This window comes from Brachycentrus maculatus, unplaced genomic scaffold, assembly GCF_059751285.1.
Source record: "Brachycentrus maculatus isolate JH-2025_06_01 unplaced genomic scaffold, ASM5975128v1 h1tg000034l, whole genome shotgun sequence".
NCBI lineage: Eukaryota > Metazoa > Arthropoda > Insecta > Trichoptera > Brachycentridae > Brachycentrus > Brachycentrus maculatus.
In genome coordinates, this window is record NW_028280788.1 from 384,358 (window position 1) to 407,415 (window position 23,058).

At 35.2% G+C, this 23,058-nt stretch overlaps 2 protein-coding genes across 2 annotated transcripts; one reads left to right on the forward strand and one right to left on the reverse strand.

The window, feature by feature from the left end:
- The first annotated feature begins 41 nt into the window (after positions 1-41).
- LOC148312728 (uncharacterized) lies at positions 42-3,253 on the forward strand. The gene is made up of 4 exons (XM_088274372.1): positions 42-262; positions 417-531; positions 1,297-1,428; positions 2,812-3,253. Exons 1-4 carry the CDS (start codon positions 165-167, stop codon positions 3,184-3,186), a joined length of 720 nt encoding a protein of 239 aa, XP_088130498.1. The 5' UTR covers positions 42-164; the 3' UTR covers positions 3,187-3,253.
- A 692-nt stretch (positions 3,254-3,945) lies between these two features.
- Positions 3,946-22,581, reverse strand: Mcm6 (minichromosome maintenance 6). The gene is made up of 15 exons (XM_088274382.1): positions 22,378-22,581; positions 20,321-20,738; positions 18,967-19,158; positions 17,695-17,864; positions 17,058-17,181; positions 15,882-16,020; positions 15,175-15,332; positions 14,424-14,576; positions 13,559-13,726; positions 12,833-12,970; positions 11,454-11,641; positions 9,425-9,546; positions 7,211-7,375; positions 5,184-5,329; positions 3,946-4,105 (listed from the first exon to the last, which is right to left on the reverse strand). The coding sequence occupies exons 1-15, from the start codon at positions 22,467-22,469 to the stop codon at positions 3,989-3,991; spliced, it is 2,490 nt and encodes an 829-aa protein (XP_088130508.1). The 5' UTR covers positions 22,470-22,581; the 3' UTR covers positions 3,946-3,988.
- Between the last annotated feature and the right edge of the window lie 477 nt (positions 22,582-23,058).

A 23,058-nucleotide genomic window follows, 5' to 3' on the forward strand; every position in this document is an offset into this window, starting at 1 on the left:
TTTTTTGCCTCTAATTTCAGTATTGACCATTCCCTTATTATTATTTAGAAATATTAGCACGATTTAATCTATGAGACACATGTCAATTTCAAATTTTTCGAAGTGCCTTAGAAAGAGTTTGTTGGTGTTTTGTTTTTATTTATTAACCTAAAACGTAATTAAGGATGGAAAATATTGAAATATCTGTAAAACATTTGTGGGATTGCGCGTCAACAATAACACATTCGGACCATATTTCTAATTTGGTTAGAAATAATATTTTGTAAGTCGCTCTTAGGCAAAAGTTGAAATAAGCATTCACTTCATTGTTTTTATCAATGTTCATTTTTCAACGTTATTTCAGATGTCGATATTATATGTACTTCAGTTATAATTTTAATATAAATCGTGTACATGAATATTCTCTCTTTTTTCAGAACTACTTTCCAGGAAAAATGTCAGTTTAATTATAAAATTCCTGTGAAATACTTTGGCTCGGATGTTAGATGTAGCAACTGTTGCGGACAATGGAAAGATAACTACTCGATAAAAGTATGATTATTTATTTCAATGTAGCATTTATAAATAAATATATGAAAACAAAAGCGTGCAAGCAAAATGTATTCTTCGGCACAAAATTTCCCAGTGAAGAATGCATTAAAAAATGCATTCTTCACTGGGAGATATCAGATTTTTCAAAAACTTTTAGTTCAAATTTTACTTGATTTTACCACGACTTTATAAGATCTATTCTAACACGCATTTCAATGCACTCAGCATCATTATCTAACACCATATTTCAAGCACTATATGTAAATTAAAATATTTATTTATTTATTAATATAGTGGTATTTACTAAGTAAAATTTAAATTAGAAATTGATAGATGTTACCAGAAAGCGACTGCCAATTCAATTAATAAAATCACATTTATTTACTTTATGAAATACTTGATAAATAAATACCAAATTAATTTAATTGGTTTCTGTAACTCAAGAAAATGTCAGATTTCAAATTCTCTGGATTTTATTTATAGAAAGCTAAAAAAAATCGTCTTAACAAAGAGAATGGTACATAATATTAATATAAAAACATTAAATAATTCCTCCTTTTCTGACTTTGAAATGAGACCGGCGCAGAAGGTAAAAATACCCTTCCCGTTCTTAAGCATCAATCAACCGAATGGGTAGAAATACCTTTCCCGTCCCTTGTGTGTTAGCAGCAGTCTTAAATTTAAATAATATATAAATGTCATTTGAGTATCAGTTGATGTAATTAAATAAGCGTTTTATTGATTCCAATTTATTTCTGATTTCAGTCAAATAAAATAAAGAGGTTGTCCAAACGGAGAAGAAGAAAATACAAGCTTATTGCGGAGAATAGAAATGGTTCAAAAACCGAAAAAGAAATAGAAAAAGCTAAAAATAAAATCTCTTCTTTGAAAATTTTGGTAAGTTGGTTTAAAGACTTATCGGAAACTAATACATTACTGTAAAGGTGGAGACTGACTGGGGCATTTTGTTGTAACATAACATCGTAACATTCCTTGCGGCGAGCATCAGGAAACATCCGAAACTATGGATGAAGCGCTCCGCTCGCTGTACTGACTATACGAATGCTCGCATCGTAACATGTTACGTAACGATGAAATGCTCCGGTCAGTCTCCACCTTTAAAGGTATAATTTCCCCTCTTCTCTTGTCATTCATTCAAACCCTTATCCGCACCCCAATGGCGCATAGGGCACTGCATCATATAAACGCAGTGTTATCTTGATCGTTAACACACAAAGCAAAGGTGATCAGCCCTCCGCTTCCGGTACCAGTCCAAGGTAATATTGAATAAGTATAAGAGTGAAAAAATCACTTATATTTATTTGACCCCCCTTGGGAATCGAACCCGGGACCTCCAGTACGGTAACCGAGCGTTCTGACCATTACGCTACGGAGACTTCTCTTGTCAATCAAGATAAATAATATGAATGAGGAGAACTTTTTCAAGTAATGACCAAGTAATGTCACCAAAAAACAAACATGTTTCTTTGATTTACTACTACTACTACCTTATCCATACCCAATGGTGCATAGGGCACCGCATCAAATTGATGCAATGTTAATTTGATCATTTATTAAATGAAGGCAAGGTGATCAGTCCTGTGCTTCAGGCACCAACCAGTCCAGGAAAATATTGAATAAATATTAGAGTGAGAACACATTTCTTTATTTTGACCCCCCTGAGAATCAAACGCGGGACCTCTAGCATGGTAGCCAATTGTCTACACTACAAAATCTGGTGGTGGTGCATAGGGTACTGCATTATATAAATGCAGTGTTGTCTTGATCGTTAACTCATGAAGGAAAAGTGATCAGCCCTCCGCTTCAGGTACCAGTCCAGGGTAATATTGAATAAATATTATAGTGAAAAAATCACTTTTATTTATTCGACCCCATCCTGGAATCGAACCTGGGACCTCCAGTGCGGTAACTGAGCGTGCTGACCATTACACTATGGAGGCGGACAAAATAAAGTTAAATTAATTCAATACAGTTAGTCCGCCTCTGTGGTGTAATGGTCAGCGTGTTTAGCTACCGTGCTGGAGGTCCCGGGTTCGATTCCCAGGGGGGTGAAAATAAATATTAATGATTTTACACTGTAATATTTATTTAATATTTCCCTGGACTGGTTCCTGAAGCGCAAGAGTGATACCCTTGCCTTCATGTAAGTAATGATCAAGATAACACTGCGTCAATTCGATGCAGTGCCCTATGCATCATTGGGTGTGGATAAGGGTTATAAGTAAGTAAGTTTATTAAAGTATAGTTTAATATTTTCAGCTCATCAAGTGTTTTCACTGCAAAAAAACAACCAAATACAATGTGACAAATAAACAAGCAAAAGCCAAGTTGGATGATTCGAAGATGACGCCACACAATTTATTTAATAGCAAACCGTCTCCTCACACTCTCGACAAAGTTAAGGGCAGGACTCCCCAAACTTTCAGGAAGAATGAACAACTCAAGAGGTCCTGTTATCTGTCTCCGGCACCCTCATCTCACGTAAAGGTGAAGGATACTCCTGACTCGGGTAAAAGAAACAAGAGACAGAGGGATAGGTTCGCGGGACTTAGCAAAGTGGCGTGTGTGGCTTCAACACCCCCGAGGAGTAATAATCCTTTGCATTTGCTGATGAAAGAGAGGACAAACATATGAATAAATTTCTTTATTTGCCTGTCATAATTTAAGAAAATAAAATTGTATTACATTTGATTTATTAAAAGTTTATTGTCTTATTTAACCTATTAACCAGGCGGTCTGGTGTCCAATTACGCAACTTGTAACGGGCGCGAACTCTTTCACTAGGACGTGTCAGTACTGCTCCCCCAGAACACGTCTACCACTCTCAATAGCGAAATGATACTGATTCACTCCGTGTCTTAAATTCATGTCGAGACATGTATGGATGACTAGTACCTTTGTTGTCCGAAAAATATACATCCATATATATATATATATATATATATATGTATGTATGTATGTATGTATGTATGTATGTATGTATGTATGTATGTATGTATGTATGTATGTATGTATGTATATATATATATATATATATATATATATATATATATATATATATATATATATATATATATATATAATATAATAAATTTCAAGAATTATGACCTTAGGAATGACAAGGTAATTTTAATCAAAACAACAACAAATCTAAATTGGTTCATATATATAGAACTTCCAAGAATTTGAGTAGTGTGGTTGTCAATAATGGGTAGAATTGGTGAATGTTACACGTGTGTAAAGTGATCACTTAAACCAGCCTATGACGGTCGTAAGCCCCGTAAATGCCCAGACTTCCATATTCTTCTTCATCTTTGATGAGATGTCAAAAAATAATATTAATCAAAACATTTATTTTTTTAATTAATTTTTTGAAAATAAAACGAGTAGTTAAAAGTAAAAAGTAGTTTATTGACGATTAAAGTAAGAACGATGGTTACACGTCCACAACATAATTTGGATGCACGACAAGGAGAGGGTCATCATCTGTTTCATCTGGTTGTGATTTGGCGGACTTCAAGCCGGTTGTAGAGAGAGGAATTATTACCTGATCCTGTAAAACAAAATGGATAGCAAAAAATTTAATTAACGACATCTCTGGATTCCTGTGTGACTTCTTTAGTGACTTCCTGTGTGACTTCTTTAGTCACTTCTTTAGTGACAGCTGGGAGTAAATTTTAAGTGATGAGTGTGATTTTTTTTACCAAACCTCCAGTATGGTAGCTGAGCGTGCTGACCATTGCACTACAGAGGCAGACAGAATATATACCCATAAGCATTATGTAATTAAACACATTAGAAATGTAATATTTCGACTCTAATTTATGACTCTAACCCTGAAAAGGGCAACAGGTTGTTGCCGAAACTAGTTGGTTAATAAAAATGTGAGTGGATCAAAACACAAAGTATTTTTATTTCTCGAAATAATATATCAATATGATCCACAAAGTTAATGCTTTCAATATTCAAAACACATTAGAAATGTGTTTTCTCTTTGTTTTGTTTTCTATTTAAACAGAGTTGGGCCACAGGAACACTAGGTACAACAAGTGTAAAATATATATTTTTATTATGATTTAACAAAACTAACAAACTAACCATCACGCCGCTTCCCCGCAGGGGTAGGCAGAGAGAATAGAACGCCACACCACTCTGTCTGTGCAAACATTCTTCACCTCTTCCACGTTCATGCATCTCCTCATACACACCCGCCGATTGTTACGACTCCTAACCCGACCACCCTCAAGTACTTGGCATACCTGATCGTGCCATGTTTTTCGCAGTCTTCTTCTGCTCTTTTTTCCACTTACATTCGCCTCATAAATTTGTTTTACCGTTCTTTTCTCACTCATTCGTTCTACATGTCCAAACCATCTCAACACACCTTTCTTAATTTTATCGATAATGCTTATCTCAGCTTTGCATTCCTTCCTTATTTCACTATTCGCACATCTATCATACATCGTTTTGTCGCACATTCTTCTGAGAGATCGCATTTCGACTGCATTCAGTTTACTTTCATCCTTCTTTTGCCAACTCCATGTTTCACTTCCATACATTAGAGTTGGAACAATGAACATGATGTAACAAAAAAAATCTATATCTATGAATTGAATACATGATATACATACGTGGTACATTAGTCGGTCCAGCACTTTCTCCACGAGAGCCTTCTTCTCCACCAATTCCTCCTCATTTTCTATTTGTTCTGCAATTTGCTCCAGGTACCAGTTGATCACGCTGCTTCTTCTAATACCCGAACTATCTGACTCATCTTCTACAAGCAACAAAGAAAACAATAATATCAACTTTGACTTTAAATGAGTCAAAATGAAAAATTCAGAACATAGAAAACATAAGTTTGACATAGTATGCATGTACCACGTGGCTGTGCTATGATTTAAAACACAAAGTGGCAAAAACAATCAATCACTAATGATATTTTAAAGGTCCGTTTATGTTTTCAAACTATCCGTGTCACTTTTACTATTGAACGAGTCAAAAGAAACATTCAGAACATAGAAAACAAAAGTTTGACATGGTGTGCATGTACCATATGGCTATGTTATGATTCAAAACACAAAGTGGCGAAAACAATCAATCACTAATGATATTTTAGAGATCCATTTATGTTTTCAAACTATCCATGTCACTTTTACTATTGAACGAGTCAAAACGAAACATTCAGAACATAGAAAACATAAGTTTGACATAGTATGCATGTACCACGTGGCTGTGTTATGATTTAAAACACAAAGTGGCAAAAACAATCAATCACTAATGATATTTTAAAGGTCCATTTATGTTTTCAAACTATCCATGTCACTTTTACTATTGAACGAGTCAAAATGAAACATTCGGAACATAGAAAACAAAAGTTTGATATGGTGTGCATGTACCACATGGCTATGTTATGATTCAAAACACAAAGTGGCGAAAACAATCAATCACTAATGATATTTTAAAGGTCCATTTATGTTTTCAAACTATCCATGTCACTTTTACTATTGAACGAGTCAAAATGAAACATTCGGAACATAGAAAACAAAAGTTTGATATGGTGTGCATGTACCACATGGCTATGTTATGATTCAAAACACAAAGTGGCGAAAACAATCAATCACTAATGATATTTTAAAGGTCCATTTATGTTTTCAAACTATCCATGTCACTTTTACTATTGAACGAGTCAAAATGAAACATTCGGAACATAGAAAACAAAAGTTTGATATGGTGTGCATGTACCACATGGCTATGTTATGATTCAAAACACAAAGTGGCGAAAACAATCAATCACTAATGATATTTTAAAGGTCCGTTTATGTTTTAAAACTATCTATGTCATATGTAGTTAAAAAACAATATATACAGCAATTTTTTAAAAATTTCTTTTGAAATCCAGGGACAAAATTGCATTCCGGAAAGGATTGCATAACGGCTTGAATTTATTATTGATTTGTTTCACCAATTAAACAAATAACACCTCTTGTAAAGGTTTTTTTTACTACTCTGCTTCAAAAATTCCATGGTACTCCAAGTTTATAAGCAGAAGTTAAACTAGGAAAATAATATACAAATGTGTTGTGAAACTCTATATGATAGATGTGAGTATGCAGGGTTGAGATGAGTATTATCGGAGTGTCCGCCTCCGTGTAATGGTTTGCATGTTTAGCTTCCATGCTGGAGGTCCCGGGTTTGATTCCCAGGGTGGAAGAAAATAAATATTAGTGATTTTAAAAATATAAGTGATTTTTTCACTATAATATTTAGTCAATATTACCCTGGACTGGTAACTTAAGCGGAGGGCTGATCACCTTCCCTTCTTGTGTTAACGATCAAGATAACACTGCGTTTATATGATGCAGTGCCCTATGCACCATCGGGTGCAGATAAGGGTTTGAAGAAGAAGAAGATTTTACAATCTATTATTTAACCCTGAAGCGCAGGAGTGATCACCTTGCCTTTATGTAAGTAACGATCTAGACAATACGATGGAGTGCCCTATACACCATTGGGTGCGGATAAGGGTTGGAATTATTGAAGTGTAGTTGAGAAAACTCTGCATGATTGGGTACACAAAATATGTATTTTTTGTCAAAATAAAGTAGTTTTGCATTGTAAGTTTTTATTTTATTTATAAAATGCAAAAAGTAGTTACCACTGGATTCCATGGCTAGTTCGGCATTCCTCATGTAGATGATGAGCATGTTGCTGAGGGACTTGTATTCCTCGAAGGATAACGTGAGCTTCTTCTTGGGAACCGTGTCTCCGTTCACATGAGGTTCTCCGTGCCCGTTGGTAGTTCCATTTGTGCCGTTTGTATCTGCAAATATTCATTATTATTCTTAACTAATTCATTTTGGATAAAAAAAAATCGCAGTTCAAAATACCATTTAATCATTTTAACCTTTCTGAGAGTAAATGAACATCGATGCTAATTTTCCTCAAAGGAGTACCGTAGAACGGTGCTACTTGAACTTTGATGTGTTACTTGAGCCCAGCACAAAAAAAAATCTGTATTTGGTCTACAATAATGAACATATCGACATGATTCATTGTTTCCCCGACAGGTGACACTTATTGTCACGATACTTCGATCGATACCACGATCTAAATATTTTTTTTGTACTGGGCTCAAGTAACACATCAAAGTTCAAGTAGCCCCGTTCTACGGTATCGATGTTAATTTACGTCGAAGTCCGTCAGTCTAAATGCGTTCCAATTTCTGCAGGCCCGCGTGGCGCTCATCTGTTACCACTTGCAGCATTTTTTTTGTATATCTATTTTTTTTTATTTACATAAATTGTATACATTTATTTAAAGAACAATTATAAACATATTTAAAATATTTTTTGCAGACCCACCAAGCCACCTTGTGTGTCTTGTCGGTGGGGTTCTTTTTACATACCGTAGAACGGGGCTACTTGAACTTTTATGTGTTGCTTAAGCCCAGTATAAAAAAAATATTTAGATCTGTATTTGGTCTACAATAATGAACGTATCGACATGATTCATTCTTTCCCTGACAGGTGACACTTATTGTCACGATACATTCATTATTGTAAACCAAATACATATTTAAATCTTATTTTTGTACTGGGCTCAAGTAATACATCAAAGTTCAAGTAGCCCCATTTTACGGTACATTTTTTATTGTTTTTATCCATTTTAACCTAATATACACACAAAAAAGAGAGAAAAAAATTAAAATATAAACTTTTTTACCGTTTTTATACAATTAACTCTTGATCATTTACCCATTCCTTTATTTTGCCTTCCATATATAACTTGAATAACGCTTGTCTAAGTTAGCGATGTATTTAACGCAGTTGGAATTTGCCTGCAGTTGAGATTGTGCGTATTTTTGAGCTGCTTATTTCGTTTTTACTATATTGTGTTCACATTTTCATGTATGTATGAATGCATCGTTTAATTAAAAAAATTAATATATATCATATAGTGTCAATTAGAATTTTTTTAAATCAAATAAAAGCCCATATGGAGAGTGATAGTGAATATGAAGATATTGATATTGAACATTCCGTAAGTGATTCCTCTTCGTCAATTTTGAGTTCCTCATCGGAAGAGGCACATCCCAGCCAGCCTCATGATGAATGGACAGAGTTTAAATTGTTATATTTTATTTGAAAAGTGAATGAACTTTGAATAAAACATTTAAAAAATACTTTTTGTAAAAAAAACCAAAGCATAAAGTGGTTAAACACCATTTCAGAATATGTACAAGCATTTCGGTGGCAATTTTACAAGGTAAAAGAAAAGCAGACAAATTGCAATTCATGCTTCAAAAATATTTGTAACACATGGGTGCTGTGGCATAGTTGGGTAGACGCTCGACTACAAAACTGGCATCGCGGGTTTGATTCCCGACAATTGCAAGATATATTTATTTTCAAATGGTCTGGGTATTTGTGGTGTTTTTCATATTTACCTTCCCTATCCTCACTATTTATTTGAACCACCTCCGTAGTGTAATGGTCAGAACGTTCGGCTACCGTTGTGAAGGTCCCGGGTTCGATTCCCATGGGGGGTCAAATAAATATTGATTTATTTGACCCTAGTAATAGTAGAGTGAAAATATCACTATAAATATTGATTTTTTCACTTACATTTATTCAATATTACCCTGGACTGGTACCTGAAGCGGAGGGCTGACCACCTTTCCTCCATGTGTTTATGATCAAGATAACACTGTGTTTATATGATGCAGTGCCCTATGCACCATTAGGGTGCGGATAAGTGTTAGAGAGAGAGAAAGATCCTCACTATCCTACCTGCAGACAAGCCTTTAAAATAGAGGCTTTGCGAGTTATTCCTTTTAAAAAAAAACATCTCTGTGTGAACTTAGCCTTACCTGAGTGTCCATTAGTGACCGGGTGATCAGTATCCACATCCATAGAGGGCTCAAACTGGGGTTCATCTTCATCCAAATGTATGTCGGGCTGCTCCACTCGGATAATGGACTTGTTTAGCAATCTGGAACATTTCAACAAAAATTACAACATTTTGAGTGTGTCCAAATATTTTACAAATGTTTCTCCTTCGTTAATCTATATTTATTTGTTTGTTTTATTTACTTTTTCATTCATAATTTTCGTTTCAAAATGGGAAATTTTTTTCTCGTCACGTTCATACCGGCACGGCTTTAAAACCTTCAAGGTCACGGTTTTTTATTTTTTATTTTTTCTCTTTTTTCATCTCTTGTTTTTTTTTGTCATATAACTCGTTTTGTAAAGAATTTTTTTTTTCTTCATTATTTGTTTATAGAGTGATCACTTAAACCAGCCTATGACGGTCGTCAGCCCCGTTAATGCCCAGACTTTCATATTCTTCTTCATCTTTGAAGAGATGTCAAAAAATAATATGAAAATTATTTTACAGGTTTTGTTCATAAATTGGATGACATTTCCTCAAAGCAGTTTATATTTTAACAATTTATTCTATCAGACACTGGTTTGTTCACTTTGCGGATGATATATCAATATGTTCAATTGGTTCAAGCTGAGTTGTCCCAAATTGCTCTTCAGATCCCAGGCGGAAAAAGAACAACTGGAAGACCTCCAAAGTGATGGCTTTACAGTTGGCAGTCCACATCACAAGAGACAGATAAAAAATATTTTTAGGGTTAAAAACAAGCAAAATAGGTTAAAAACATGCAAATGAGTACCAATGTTAACACACTTTTGCAAAAAAAAATATAATTCATTATTTGCAGGGTTAAAAACATGCAAAAACGGTTAAAAATATGCAAATGAGTGCCACTGTACACACTTTAAAAAAAAAAATATTTCTAGGCTTAAAAACATGCAAATGAGTACAACTGTTAACACGCTTTTACAAAAAAATCATATCATTATTTGCAGGGTATCTCATCAAAACACACAAAAATAGTTAAAAACATGCAAATGAGTACCAATGTTAACACACTTTTACGAAAAAATCATATCATTATTTGCAGGGTTAAAAACACGCAAAAATGGTTGAAAACATGCAAATGAGTACAACTGTTAACAGCTTATACAAAAAAATCAAATCATTATTTGCAGAGTTAAAAACACGCAAAAAGGGTTAAAAGCATGCAAATGAGTACCACTGTATACACACTTTTGCAAGAAAAATATATATCATTATTTGTAGGGTTAAAAAACACGCAAAAAGGATTAAAAACATGCAAATGAGTACCACTGTATACACACTTTTGCAAAAAAAAATCCAGGGTTAAAAACATGCAAATGAGTACCACCGTTAAAACACTTTTGCAAAAAAATTCATATCGTTATTTGCAGGGTTAAAAATATGCAAAAAGAGTTAAAAACGTGCAAATGAGTACCTAACACACTTTTGCAAAAAAAATCATATCATTATTTACAGGGTTAAAAACATGCAAAAAGAGTTAAAAACGTACAAATGAGTACCTAACACACTTTTGAAAAAAAAATCATATCATTAATTGCAAGGTTAAAAACATGCCTTAAAGAGAACAATTTCCTTTTTTCTATGCGATAATTTTATTCAATTAAAACCAATTTTTTCGACATGGATGATTTGGTCTTGAAAAACATTCATAAACAAGCAACCTTTAAAAAATATATACAGTGGAACCTCTCATTACGAGCATAATTCGTTTCAGAATCTTACTCGTTAAGCGAAACATTTTTTGTTTTAACTGACACGGAAGTCCCGACTCAAAAGAGAATGTTGTGATAAAATGAGTTACAGAAAAAGGGACTTGTCCTTTTTCTGTAACTCATTATGCAAAATTTCTCTCGTTAAGGGAGCAACTTTTACATATTTTTTGTTGCTCGTTGTGAGAGGTTCCACTGTATTATTAAACTTAAACTTCAAATTAAGCAATTCATATTGAATGTTAAAAAGTGAGCTACCTGTATGCCTCCTGAACGTAGGCGGCGGTGACGTGGGAGCTGCAGTGCATCTTGGCCATGGCCTCCGACAGCCGGATCATGGACTCGAGCTGGCGCACGGTGATGCGCCACGTGGACTTGCTGCTGCCGCCCGAGTTGTCCCTCTGCCGCAGCTGGCCGTACAGGTCCACCAGCAGCTTGCCCGCCTCCTGCCAATGGCCAACGACACGACGATACTTGAGTCAAAGGTATAATGGACTTTGACCTCTTGCGAGTGGTCCCCGCTGGTCATTAAGCCGGCCCAAATATTTACATTGATGGAATTTTTGCCGCTGCCACAAAAAACACGCTTAGAGTGTCAGAAATGAAGACTCTGAGAAGCATAACAGGCGAGACTCTTCGAGATAGATTGAGAAATGCCAAGATCAGGGAAATATGCGAGATCGAAGATGTCGTTAGGCGGGGAAGGCAACGAAGAAGACAATGGTATGCGCATGTGAGGAGAATGGAACCATCCAGACTCCCCCACATCGCATTGTACGGCCAACCCCATGGTAGACGACTCCCGGGCAGACCACCAAAGAGATGGGCCGATAGCTGGGAATCGACGTCGCAGGAGGCTAATCCCTCTTAAAAACAGGCCGTAAGGCCTACAATAAGAAGAAGAAGAAGAAGAAGAAGATGGAATTTTTAATACTTCCGTTCTCATCCTGAGGAGCACATCTGCCAATTCTTTAGATTTGTCAATGATCATATATTTACAATGATTAAAGAAAACACTTGTTTTTATACCACTTGAGTTTTATTAAAGACCACTAGTTTCAGAAGCTAATCTTCCATCATTCAGGTCTGAATAATAACTCTAGTAATCTATAATAAAACTCAAGTGGTATAAAAAAAAGTGTTTTCTTTAATCATTGTAGCATGTCTTACCACAAAGTTAATGCTGAAACAATTAATAAAATCTCATATATTTAGTTTTCGATAAATTTATTGTAATTAAAATAATAGACAGCATATTGAGTGTGTCCAAATACTTGTTCACAATTCTGGATTATCTCCAATTACAGTAGTTATTTTTGATATCATTTATTATTTTTATGATACATGAATTGCTTCGAATCCTGGAATTCCTTGTTAAATGTAATACAGTTAAACCCGGATTTTACGTCCCCAGACCCTTATTCGCACCCAATGGTGCATAGGGCAATGCATCATATAAACGCAGTGTTATCATGATAGTTAACACACGCAGGAAAGTTGATCAGCCCTCCGTTTCAGGTACCAGTCCAGGGTACTATTGAATAAATATTAGAGTGAAAAAATCACTTATATTTATTTGACACCATAAGAGAGATAACATGATAGGATATACGTATATATAGATAGTTTGCACATACCTCGGTAATGATTGGCTTGAAAGACCTGGCAAAGGCGATGTATCTCAGTAAATCCTCTCGCGTGTAGAAGCAGTCGTAGGTGTCTTCCTTGTTGCAATGGAGGTCCACTATCTTCCGGGCAATCGCATAATCGATGGTCTGGAAAAAGGCCAGGTCAATGAAATGTGAATTAAAAATATCCCCTTATTAACCTACCCCTCCCGGTGATATGTATTTACTACAACTCCACTTTAAAAATGAGAATATCAATATAAAAATATAAAGGCTCAGAATTTTTGTGATCCTCCGTAATACAATTATGTATTACAAAGTGTTATAATATAAACTTATTCATTTGCAGCGACGGAAATAAATATTTTGTGAAAAAATTTAAACGAATAAACGTTTCTCAAAGCGCACAAGTCGTCCTTCAGGGTGGTTTGTACCGCTACGCCAACTATGGTAGCTCCAAATTGTAATTACAATGTATTTTTTTTTCTCATTTTCAGATACTTACCAGAGGTAACATTATTGTTGCATTCAAACTTTAACTATGGTCAATAAAAGCAACATTTAGGAATATTCACATTTTTCCCGTTTTTAAATCACATTTTCATATGGTGTACAAATAACATACCACCATTGCACATGGAAGTTTTTAGTAATTAAGGGAAAGGTTAATTGAAAGCATATGATAATAATAATTATAATAATACAAAATAATCAAAAATTACAAAAAAACTTTACCTCGGAACTTTCGTCTATAAGTATGAAGAACAGATCAAATCGTGACATGATGGGTGCGCTGAGATTGACGTTTTGTTGCAGCGACTTTGCACGGTCGTATCTTCCACCGATTGGGTTTGCTGCGGCTAGAATCGAGGTACGCGCATTCAATGTTGCTCTCACTCCGGCCTAAGGGAAATATAAAATTTCACATGGTTAAAGATGGCGCAGCAGAACTTATTTTTAAGGCAAGACTTAAATACTATTTTTAAGAAATTTATACACAAAGATAATAAGGCATAGAGTTCAATCAGATTTAGTAGTGTCGTATTTAGAAAATATGACAAGACGAATATGACAAATAAATATCTATGTGACAAATATTGATTGATATAAGATATTGAATCCATTGTGTCTATTGCATTGTAGTAAATATTGTATTGTTTTTGAGATATACCTTATTCATTTATTCTTAATTATATACATCCATTATCATTTTTAAGACATATAAACTAAATATGCTATAAATTCTTGTGGATAATAGGCAAGGAGATTTTTTCTAAGGCAACTAATAAAGATTAAAATAAAAAAGTATCATATTTTTTTAAAGGAACAGAAGAAGAGTAGTATGTATTTATTTTAAATCAAACACAGATTTTTTGAGTCTACTAAGTTGTATTTTATTAACAAAAAACACATAAAAAATTACATTGTGACAATTGTTTCGCCTTGTTAGGGCATTATCAAACGAATAAAATACAACTTAGTAGACTCAAAAAATCTGTGTTTGATTTAAAATAAATACATAAATTAAAATGGAGTTCTACAAATTAAACGCCAAGTCAATAAATAAGAATAGTATGTGTAAATATAGGTGTTATTATACCTTGGCCAATGATATAGTCTGTTGTTCCATAGCCTCGTGAATAGCTACTTGATCCTGAGGATCCATCTTGTCAAACTCGTCGATGCAGCACACTCCGTTATCTGCCAACATCAGGGCGCCCGCCTCAATCACAAAGTCAAATGACTCTTCATCCTGTGAATGAATGATAAATAGAGATACAGGAAAACCGAGAGAACTATGTGGAACTATTTGGTACTCTATTAACTTTCCTCACACAAACCATCTAAAAATTACGCATGCTCCAAAAGAGAGGAATCGAAAGACCTAGTCCTACTCATAGAAATATGGTTGTGATAATAATAATGAGCTTGCAGTGACGCACAGTCAGTAGCATGTTCACAGAAGGACCGCGCTAACCGTAGCATGAATGATCGGAAGGCTACAGTTCATAATTGTTGTCTCTCTTCCACACTGTTGTGGAATGCAGTAGTTGGGTGAAATAAATAAAATGTCATGGGTAAAATAACACACATAGAAGTGTTGCTATCTAAATCATTAAATGCATGAAGGAAATATGATCAGTCCAGCGTTTAATATACCAGTCCAGGGTAATATTGAATAAATATTAGAGTGAAAAATCCAGGTAGGTTAAGAGAAATGAAAATTTAGTTACTATAACTTTAAGTAATTTAGTTACTAAGTGAATAGTTATGTACAAATTTAACCAACATTTCGTTCAAATGACTGGCAGAGAAGTTAATGATTTAATCAATATTATAAATGTTTATACCTTGACAACTGCAGCCGTCAACCCAGCTGCTGAAGATGCCTTGCCGCTGGTGTACACGGCCCTCGGAGTGATCTCGCTAACTTGCTTCAGGAACTGGGACTTGGCCGTGCTGGGGTCTCCGACAATACAACAGTTCAAGTCTCCCCGAAGAGTTGTGCCTAAAACCGACCGTTTTAATTTTAATCTAATTCATTTAAAATCATACCGTAAGGAAAGTGGTATTAAGTAATGCTGTTTAATTTGACATTGTAACGAAGAGTCTTCTTAGTAAAATATATTAGACTGGTCCTCACCCCCTATATCCTATATATTCTAATAAAAATCATCATATTCTCAAGCTAGGACACAATGCCGAACCCTCTTCTAGTGGAACGGAAAGTCTACTGAGGAGTTTTACGTAGTTTCATTCCAGCAATGAGCAAATGCTGAGAAGTTCCTGATTGGCCCACACTAGATTATCCCTCCTGTTACCAAGACAGATTAAAATAAAACATTATTTTTTAAAGTTATAATAAACTAAAATCCACATGATGATCTATTATAAACCTTGTACATAATAAGCAAGGTAAATAAAAGTTACGGGCAGCAAATTAAATATCTTTGGCGCAAGGAATGAAAAGTTTTTTGCGCAAAACTTGTTTTAACAGATGGGTCAACATAGTTTATATTTAATATTGTGCGGATAATTAATTAATTTAGTTGTTCACCTTCCATGGTAGTCTTGGCGACTCCTCCAAACAGCATGAGAAGAATTCCTCTCTTGACTTCGTTATTCCCGTGTATGCTGGGGAACAGGCTTGTAATGAGATTCTGGTATAAATTCCTGTCCCGGGACATCTCGTACACCTGATTACAAAATAGACAGTTCAATTCCCTTCTACGAAAACCATGCAAGGTTTGGCATGTGGGGATTGGGTTGAGAAAAATGCATAAAATAAGATATCAAAAAATAATGTAAAAAATAACTCCTAATTGGAGATAATTCAGATTTGTGAATAAGTATTCGGACACACTCAAAATGTTGTAAAATTGAGTTTTAGTGATAATCACTTCCACAATCTCCTTTCCCTAATTAAATCACAGTAAAGCGCCCTTGAGGTAATATTTTACGAAAATGGTTCTACATAAATAATCCAAAAATTTCATTAATGTAATTATTATTACAGTAGAGTCTCAGTTATCTAACCTTCGGTTATCCAACCTTCCGAGTTATCAGACCTACCATTGAGTTTAGTTTCGTAGTTTACCGCATTGTATGTGACTATGTACCTACTATAAAACATGTTTTATTACGTAAGTGTATTTTGGTGTTTTAGTTCCTTACATTCAGTTATGTTACATGTTTGAAAATATTGAAAATACATATTTGAAAAGTTTTCCATGTGCAAATAAAATTAACACATTTTCAATGTCTGTATTATTTTCCGTGTTTTTATTATTTTCCGTGTTATCCGACCTTTCCGCTCATCTGACCTTGCCGCGACCAGATTAGGTCGGATAATATATACATATTTTTTTTATAAAAGAGAAATATTTATGTTTTAATTATTATCACAAATATTTCTTTTTCATACTATTTCTGTGAGCCTTAGAGGCTCATTATTACAAATAGGTATCAAATTGCGGTACAGAGGTTCGAACCGAGAAACTCTGACTTAAGAGTCCGCGACACTAACCACAGGACCACAACTCGACACATCGAGACTACTGTATTGGAAGAATTTAGAAGCTTCTCCAAAGAGGGAATTTAAAGTCGTAGTAATCTCCAAAATTTGAGGTACTGAACAAGAAGCAAAAAGGAGATAGTCTATAAATTTCAGTAAATAAAGTTTTAAAATCAAGTAGTTTAAATCATAATTTGAATATCATTTACTAATTTTTACCTTATCCCATTCTTGGTCAGTCATCTGTTTCTTCATATCTTCAGAGGTCAGGTCATCAGCAGGTAGGTCGGATGTACCGAATCGACCTGATGTTGACTGTACACTACAAGCCAAAAAGGCTGTTCTGAAAAAAAGCAGTAAAATATGAGGTTAAATTCATATTTCTTGGCATAATATCATGTATTTTTAACTGTTTGCGTACATTTCACACTATACAAATGACAAATTGAAAATAAACTCTTTAAGGATGACCCGTCTAAGATGCATGCGAATATCGAATAAATAAGCGAACACCTTTGAGGTTGTAAGTTTATGAATTTGCCAAGCAGAAATTTTCTGCTTTAAAATATTTAGGCACATGTACGAGGTCTGTACATGTGCCTAAATATTAAGATAACACTGCGTTTATATGACGCAGTGCCCTATGCACCATTGGGGTGCGGATAAGGGTTTTATTATTATTATTTATTTATATAAATAAAAATGTAAATGTTCGATGTTCAAGGGGTATTATAACAATCTACAATTCACAAAACTAGAGTTTCCAATCATACGAATGAGCTCATGTAAAATCACACGGACAATTTGGTTCACTTTTTGCAGTGCGCTATTACGATATTACGATCATCATAGTTACTTGTAATGGAGCTCCCTCACGCCGAGCGCCTTGAGCCCCCTCACCCCCTCGGCCTGCCCCTCCCCGCCCGCCTTGCGGGAGGTGATCTCCGCCTTGGTGCCTGGAAAGGCCAGAGACCCCACGTCCGGCACCACTATCAGAGTTCCCGTGAAGTCGTAGCGATCCCCCGCCTGCACAAGTGAGACAAACATTGAGGAAAAAAAGGAGACTCGTCGGAAAATTTAGATTCAAGACTGTCAAAAGAACAAATGAGGGTTTTTAACTTTTCATATTAACTTTTGCCCACTATATGGAATTACACGGAATGTTACCGTCCAGCACGTCAGTTAGCGTTTTAAAACAACGATTGGTTTGGATTGGCATGTGCTTTTGTCCATATTTTTTCGGATCGGTGCATGAACACGTTGCGCGTAAATTTGATCACGCTACACTTACATAGTCGCTTTCATTTTTTAAAACCGGACTGCCAGACAGTCAAATTCCAGGTAGTGGACAATCGACCTTAGGACGGGAAAGGTATTTCTACCCGTTTGGTGGATTGATGCTTAAGGACGGGAAGAGTATTTTTACCTTCTGCACCGACCTCATTTCACAGTCAGAAAAGAAGGAATTATTTAGTGTTTTTATGTACCAATCTCTTTGTTAAGATCTAAACTATATGTACACAATTATCAAATCCCGTCGCCAGCGGTCCACAGGTGTAAAAAACACCCATGCGAAATTGTTAAATAAAAATAATCATGTATTATTGTAAGATTTAGAAAACAGAAATTTATTGTACGGAAGTTCAACAGTATTTGGTAAATTGTTGCCGGGGGGTTTCTTCATCAACCCCGACCCTAAGGGCGCTTGTCCACTACCCGGAATGAAATGGAATTTTATCGTCCGGCACGTCATTTAGCGTTTTAAAACGATGATTGGCTTGGATTGGCTTGTGCATCTGTCCATATTTCTTCGGATCGGTGCGTGAACAAGTTGCGCGTAAATTCGTTCACGCTAATCTGTCATTGTCTTTTTCATTTTTCAAAACCGGACTGCCGGACGGTGAGATCCCGTGTAGTGGACAAACGCCCTAATTATGTTCAAACAGTCTGATGCCCGACACAAGTAGCCGCAAACCCAATTCCAAGCTGTGCAATGTTTTTTGGTATCTTTTGCGCTCAACCAAAAGGAAGTTAATTGAACACTAATAAGCGCCTCCCGCTCTCTACCAACAACCCAACAACAAGTTGAGGTCCCACTGTGTTGATAAAACATCAAAAACGTACACACCTGAACAGTTTCGACAGTTTCAGCCCGTAGAATGACTTCCACGGAGCGCGGGATGCAGCCGCGTGGAAGTTCAGCTTGCGTCTCCTGGATCCTGGCCTTCTGGAAGTCCACAAATACGCTGCGATCGGTGTCCAGAAGGAATCTACGCCGGTTGGAGCAAACGGGATTCCTACAGATTGTCGGGATCGTATACTGGAAATTGAAACATTTAATTAATTCATATTATTTTTTGACATCTCATCAAAGAAGAGAAGAATATGGAAGTCTGGGCATTTACGGGGCTGACGACCGTCATAGGCTGGTTTAAGTGATCACTTTACACAAGTGTAACATTCAATAATAATGTATGAAAAATAACTCCTACAATTGGAGATAATCCAGATTTGTGAAGAAGTATTTGGACACACTCAAAATGTTGTAAATTTAATTAATTTATTGAGAATCCTACAATTCCTGAACATGAATTTTATCCGGATAGAAATATCACGGTTTACAGGGTTGCCATATTTTCCTGAGATACTGTTGGGATATTTTTTACTGATACATTCAATTTAAATATATGTATCACTCAATTTTGGGTGCTTTGCCAAAAAAATAATAATATCCAGGTTTTTAAGACGCAAAATGATTTTATCAGCAGAAAAGAGTAGGAAAAATCATGTACACTAGCCAAATCACTACGGAAGCGGATGACTAATAAAAATAGTCATATTGTCTGGTTCCGGAATATACGAGATGAGTATACAAAATGCAATACCAAACAATTCCAACAGAACTTTAAATATTTGGGAACTAAGTACATCAACAACCTTCCTACAGACATAAAAAAAATAATTCAAAACTTCAAAATGCAAGAAAATAAATTAATTGAATTTTATACATGTTAATCTAAGAAGAAATAAAAAACAAAAAAATTGTATTACCAACAAACATAACTAGCAAGTGTAAGTCCCTCTCCAAGCACAAAAGTTTTTTAATTTTAAGATGGTAAGTAGAAATGTTTAGAAAATGAATTAAAATTATAGAAAAAACTTTTGTAACCATATTAAATCTGTCCGCCTCCGTAGTGTAATGGTCAGCACGCTCGGCTACGATTCTGGAGGTCCCAGGTTCGATTCCCAGGGGGGGTCACATAAATATAAGTGTTTTTTTCACAGTAATATTTATTCAATACTACCCTGGACTGGTACCTGAAGCGGAGGGCTGAACACCTTTCCTTCATGTGTAAACGATCAAGATAAATCTGCGTTTATATGATGCAGTGCCCTATGCACCATTTGGGTACGGATAAGGGTTTTATTATTATTATTATTACTAACCATATTAAATTATAAAATAATTAAAATATTTATACCTTGAATTGTTGTTCAACATCTTTAACAACAGTTTGGCAATCCATGCAGACAAAGGTTCCGGAAACTAGTTCCGGATGCACGGGGTGCGTTCGCACAACCTGTCCAGATATCCTGATCAGGGTTCCTATCTTGGCGGTGGTCAGCTCGCGGACCTTGTGTCGTGTGGGCACGTCTGTGAACGAGACGTAGAACTCCTTCTTCTGCGAGTCTTTGGTCTGCTCCGTGATCCCCAGGACGTAGTTTGCGACCGCAGTGCAGAGGAAGGGGAAGATTCTGAAGTATTCCTCGATGATTGTCGTGGACAGGTGCTGGTTGTAGCGCTCCACATCGTCGAAACTGACTTCCAGAGTGCTCAACTCGGCTTTGGCAAGCTCTTGAGCTGGATTGTGATACTTGACTACATTGTCTTCCTTAAACCTGAAAAATTTAAAATCATTAAACAAAATGTGTCAGGTTGTGGTACAGTGGTTAGTGTCCCAGACTCTTGAGTCAAAGTTTCTAGGCTCGCACCCACTCTACTATAATTTGATGCCTATTTCTAATAATGAGCCACTCAGGCTCACAGAAATAGTATTAATTTTTTGTAAATAATAAAACTGAAATATTTCTCTTTTATTTAAAAATATATATATATATATCGAAATACAGTTAAACCTCCATATAACGGACTACTTGGGGGGAGGGGGTGTTCGTTAAAGCTGAAAGTCTGTTATATTAAAATGGGTAAAATATTTTTTTGGAATATATGAACACTGTATTAAGATATACATAAACAAAACAAAATACAAGCAATAATCAAATTATTGTCTTCAGACATTTGTTGTGAAGTTTGCTGTTTGATATCGACGCGCTAGCTTTCGGTAATCCTACTTTGAAAAAGGAATCAAGTTTTGTTTGCACTTTTTAAACATAATTTTGATTATTATGGCCGATAAAAATTGTTAACCTCGACAGAAATAACTTTCATAACTGAATGATTGGGGACAAAAACCAGGTTTTTGTTATAGGAAATAATCAACACCAAATATATTACATAGTGCAGCATATTTCTCACACTTGATATAAGGGGCAAACTATTTTTCAAACGTCTCTTCTGAAGTTGAATGTAATTATAGACAGAATTCAAAAATGAAAATAAATACATATTACACATTTATAATTTTTGGCTTTGAAGTCGTTGGACATCGACATCCGCACACATTCTCATTTATGTGCAAAGTTTAGGCCATGTGTATATCGCTCACTCCTTTCAAGAACGTCATAAATCAAAAAACTTGATTTTTCAGGAGAACGTTTTTAAAGCTTAAAAATATAATACAATGTATTAAAAATAAGTTCCAAGCCACTTATTGAACTTTTTACTATGCAACAGATCTTTTTAGGTAAAACCTGAAGGTTTTTTCTGCATTTGAAAAATATATATTATTTAAAAAAAAATATTAAACAGTACCTTTTATTCAAAATGCAAAAATAACACTTTCAGCCCTGTAGCGGGTAAATATTAAGTTAAAAATATGCCGCTTTTGCTGGGATATAGTACATTTTCTGGGCATTCCGAAAACATGCATAACTGAAAATTGACGATTTTTGATTTATGACGTTCTTGAAAGGAGTGAGCGATATGACATAAAACTGTACTTAGTAGAATTATGTAAATACTAAAATACGCATTTCCCGAGTTCATGACACTACACAAAATTCCTTTCAGAAGTCGAACCAGGAAGAAACAAAATTTGAACGCAAAGGTTTAGTCTTATTGTAGTAATATCCTTTTATTCGTTAAATCTAATGTTCTAACAAGTTATTAGTAACATATACAACAAATAAATATAGATAAACAAAAGCGAACATAACAATTTTTAAATTCGAATTTGTGTAAATGTCAAAAACAAATTACACATAAATCACAAATCTAAAGTAGTTATTTATAATATAAAACTATATTTCTAATACGATGAGCGATTTTATTTGAATTTATGAGTGAATTTATTACAGTTGCATTGTCTTTTGGAGCACATTGTAAAAAAACAATAGCCTTGATTTCGTTTTTACTCACTCTTCTAAGAAATCCTGAAAAAGTTTTTGGCACCGTACGCCTACTTCGTCTTTGACGCGGAGTTGTCCAATATGAGCATCAGCCACATCCATTTTAAATTGTAAAACTTAATAAACTTCAACGAAAATGAAAACAAACTTAAACTCAACAAAACTGACACCGGCGCGTTTTGCCAAGTTTGGCGCGAAATGTGACTTATTTTATGGCTGTCAAAAAGAATATTATGTCGTCTATGACTTTTTACATAAGTACTTACCTGAGATTTTTTACTTACTGTTTCTCCCTCTTCTTCAATATCTATCAGGAATAACGGGCAAGGGTAATTATTGTAGAGATCGTTGATCCTGTTGACTTTAGCTGAGTTTACATAGCGAGTGTTCGTCCTGAACCTCTCCCATTTAAACCAGAATGTCTTTAATGGCAGCAGTCAAGGTTGATTGATTTGATTGCTCCTCCACGTTGTCAGATGAAGCTTCTCTTTGAGCTTCATCATGTTGCTGGACTAGAAGTCATTGGAGTTCTTCAGTTATCAGCTCTTCTTAGTGTTCTTCAAAAAGCTCCTCCACATCCTCCTCCTCTAGCTCCAATGCATACTTCCTTGGCCATCATAGTTGACTTTGGAGCGGCTAGACAAAATATGATACAGTTCATTGTGTAAAGCAAAGCTCGTTATGTGAGTCG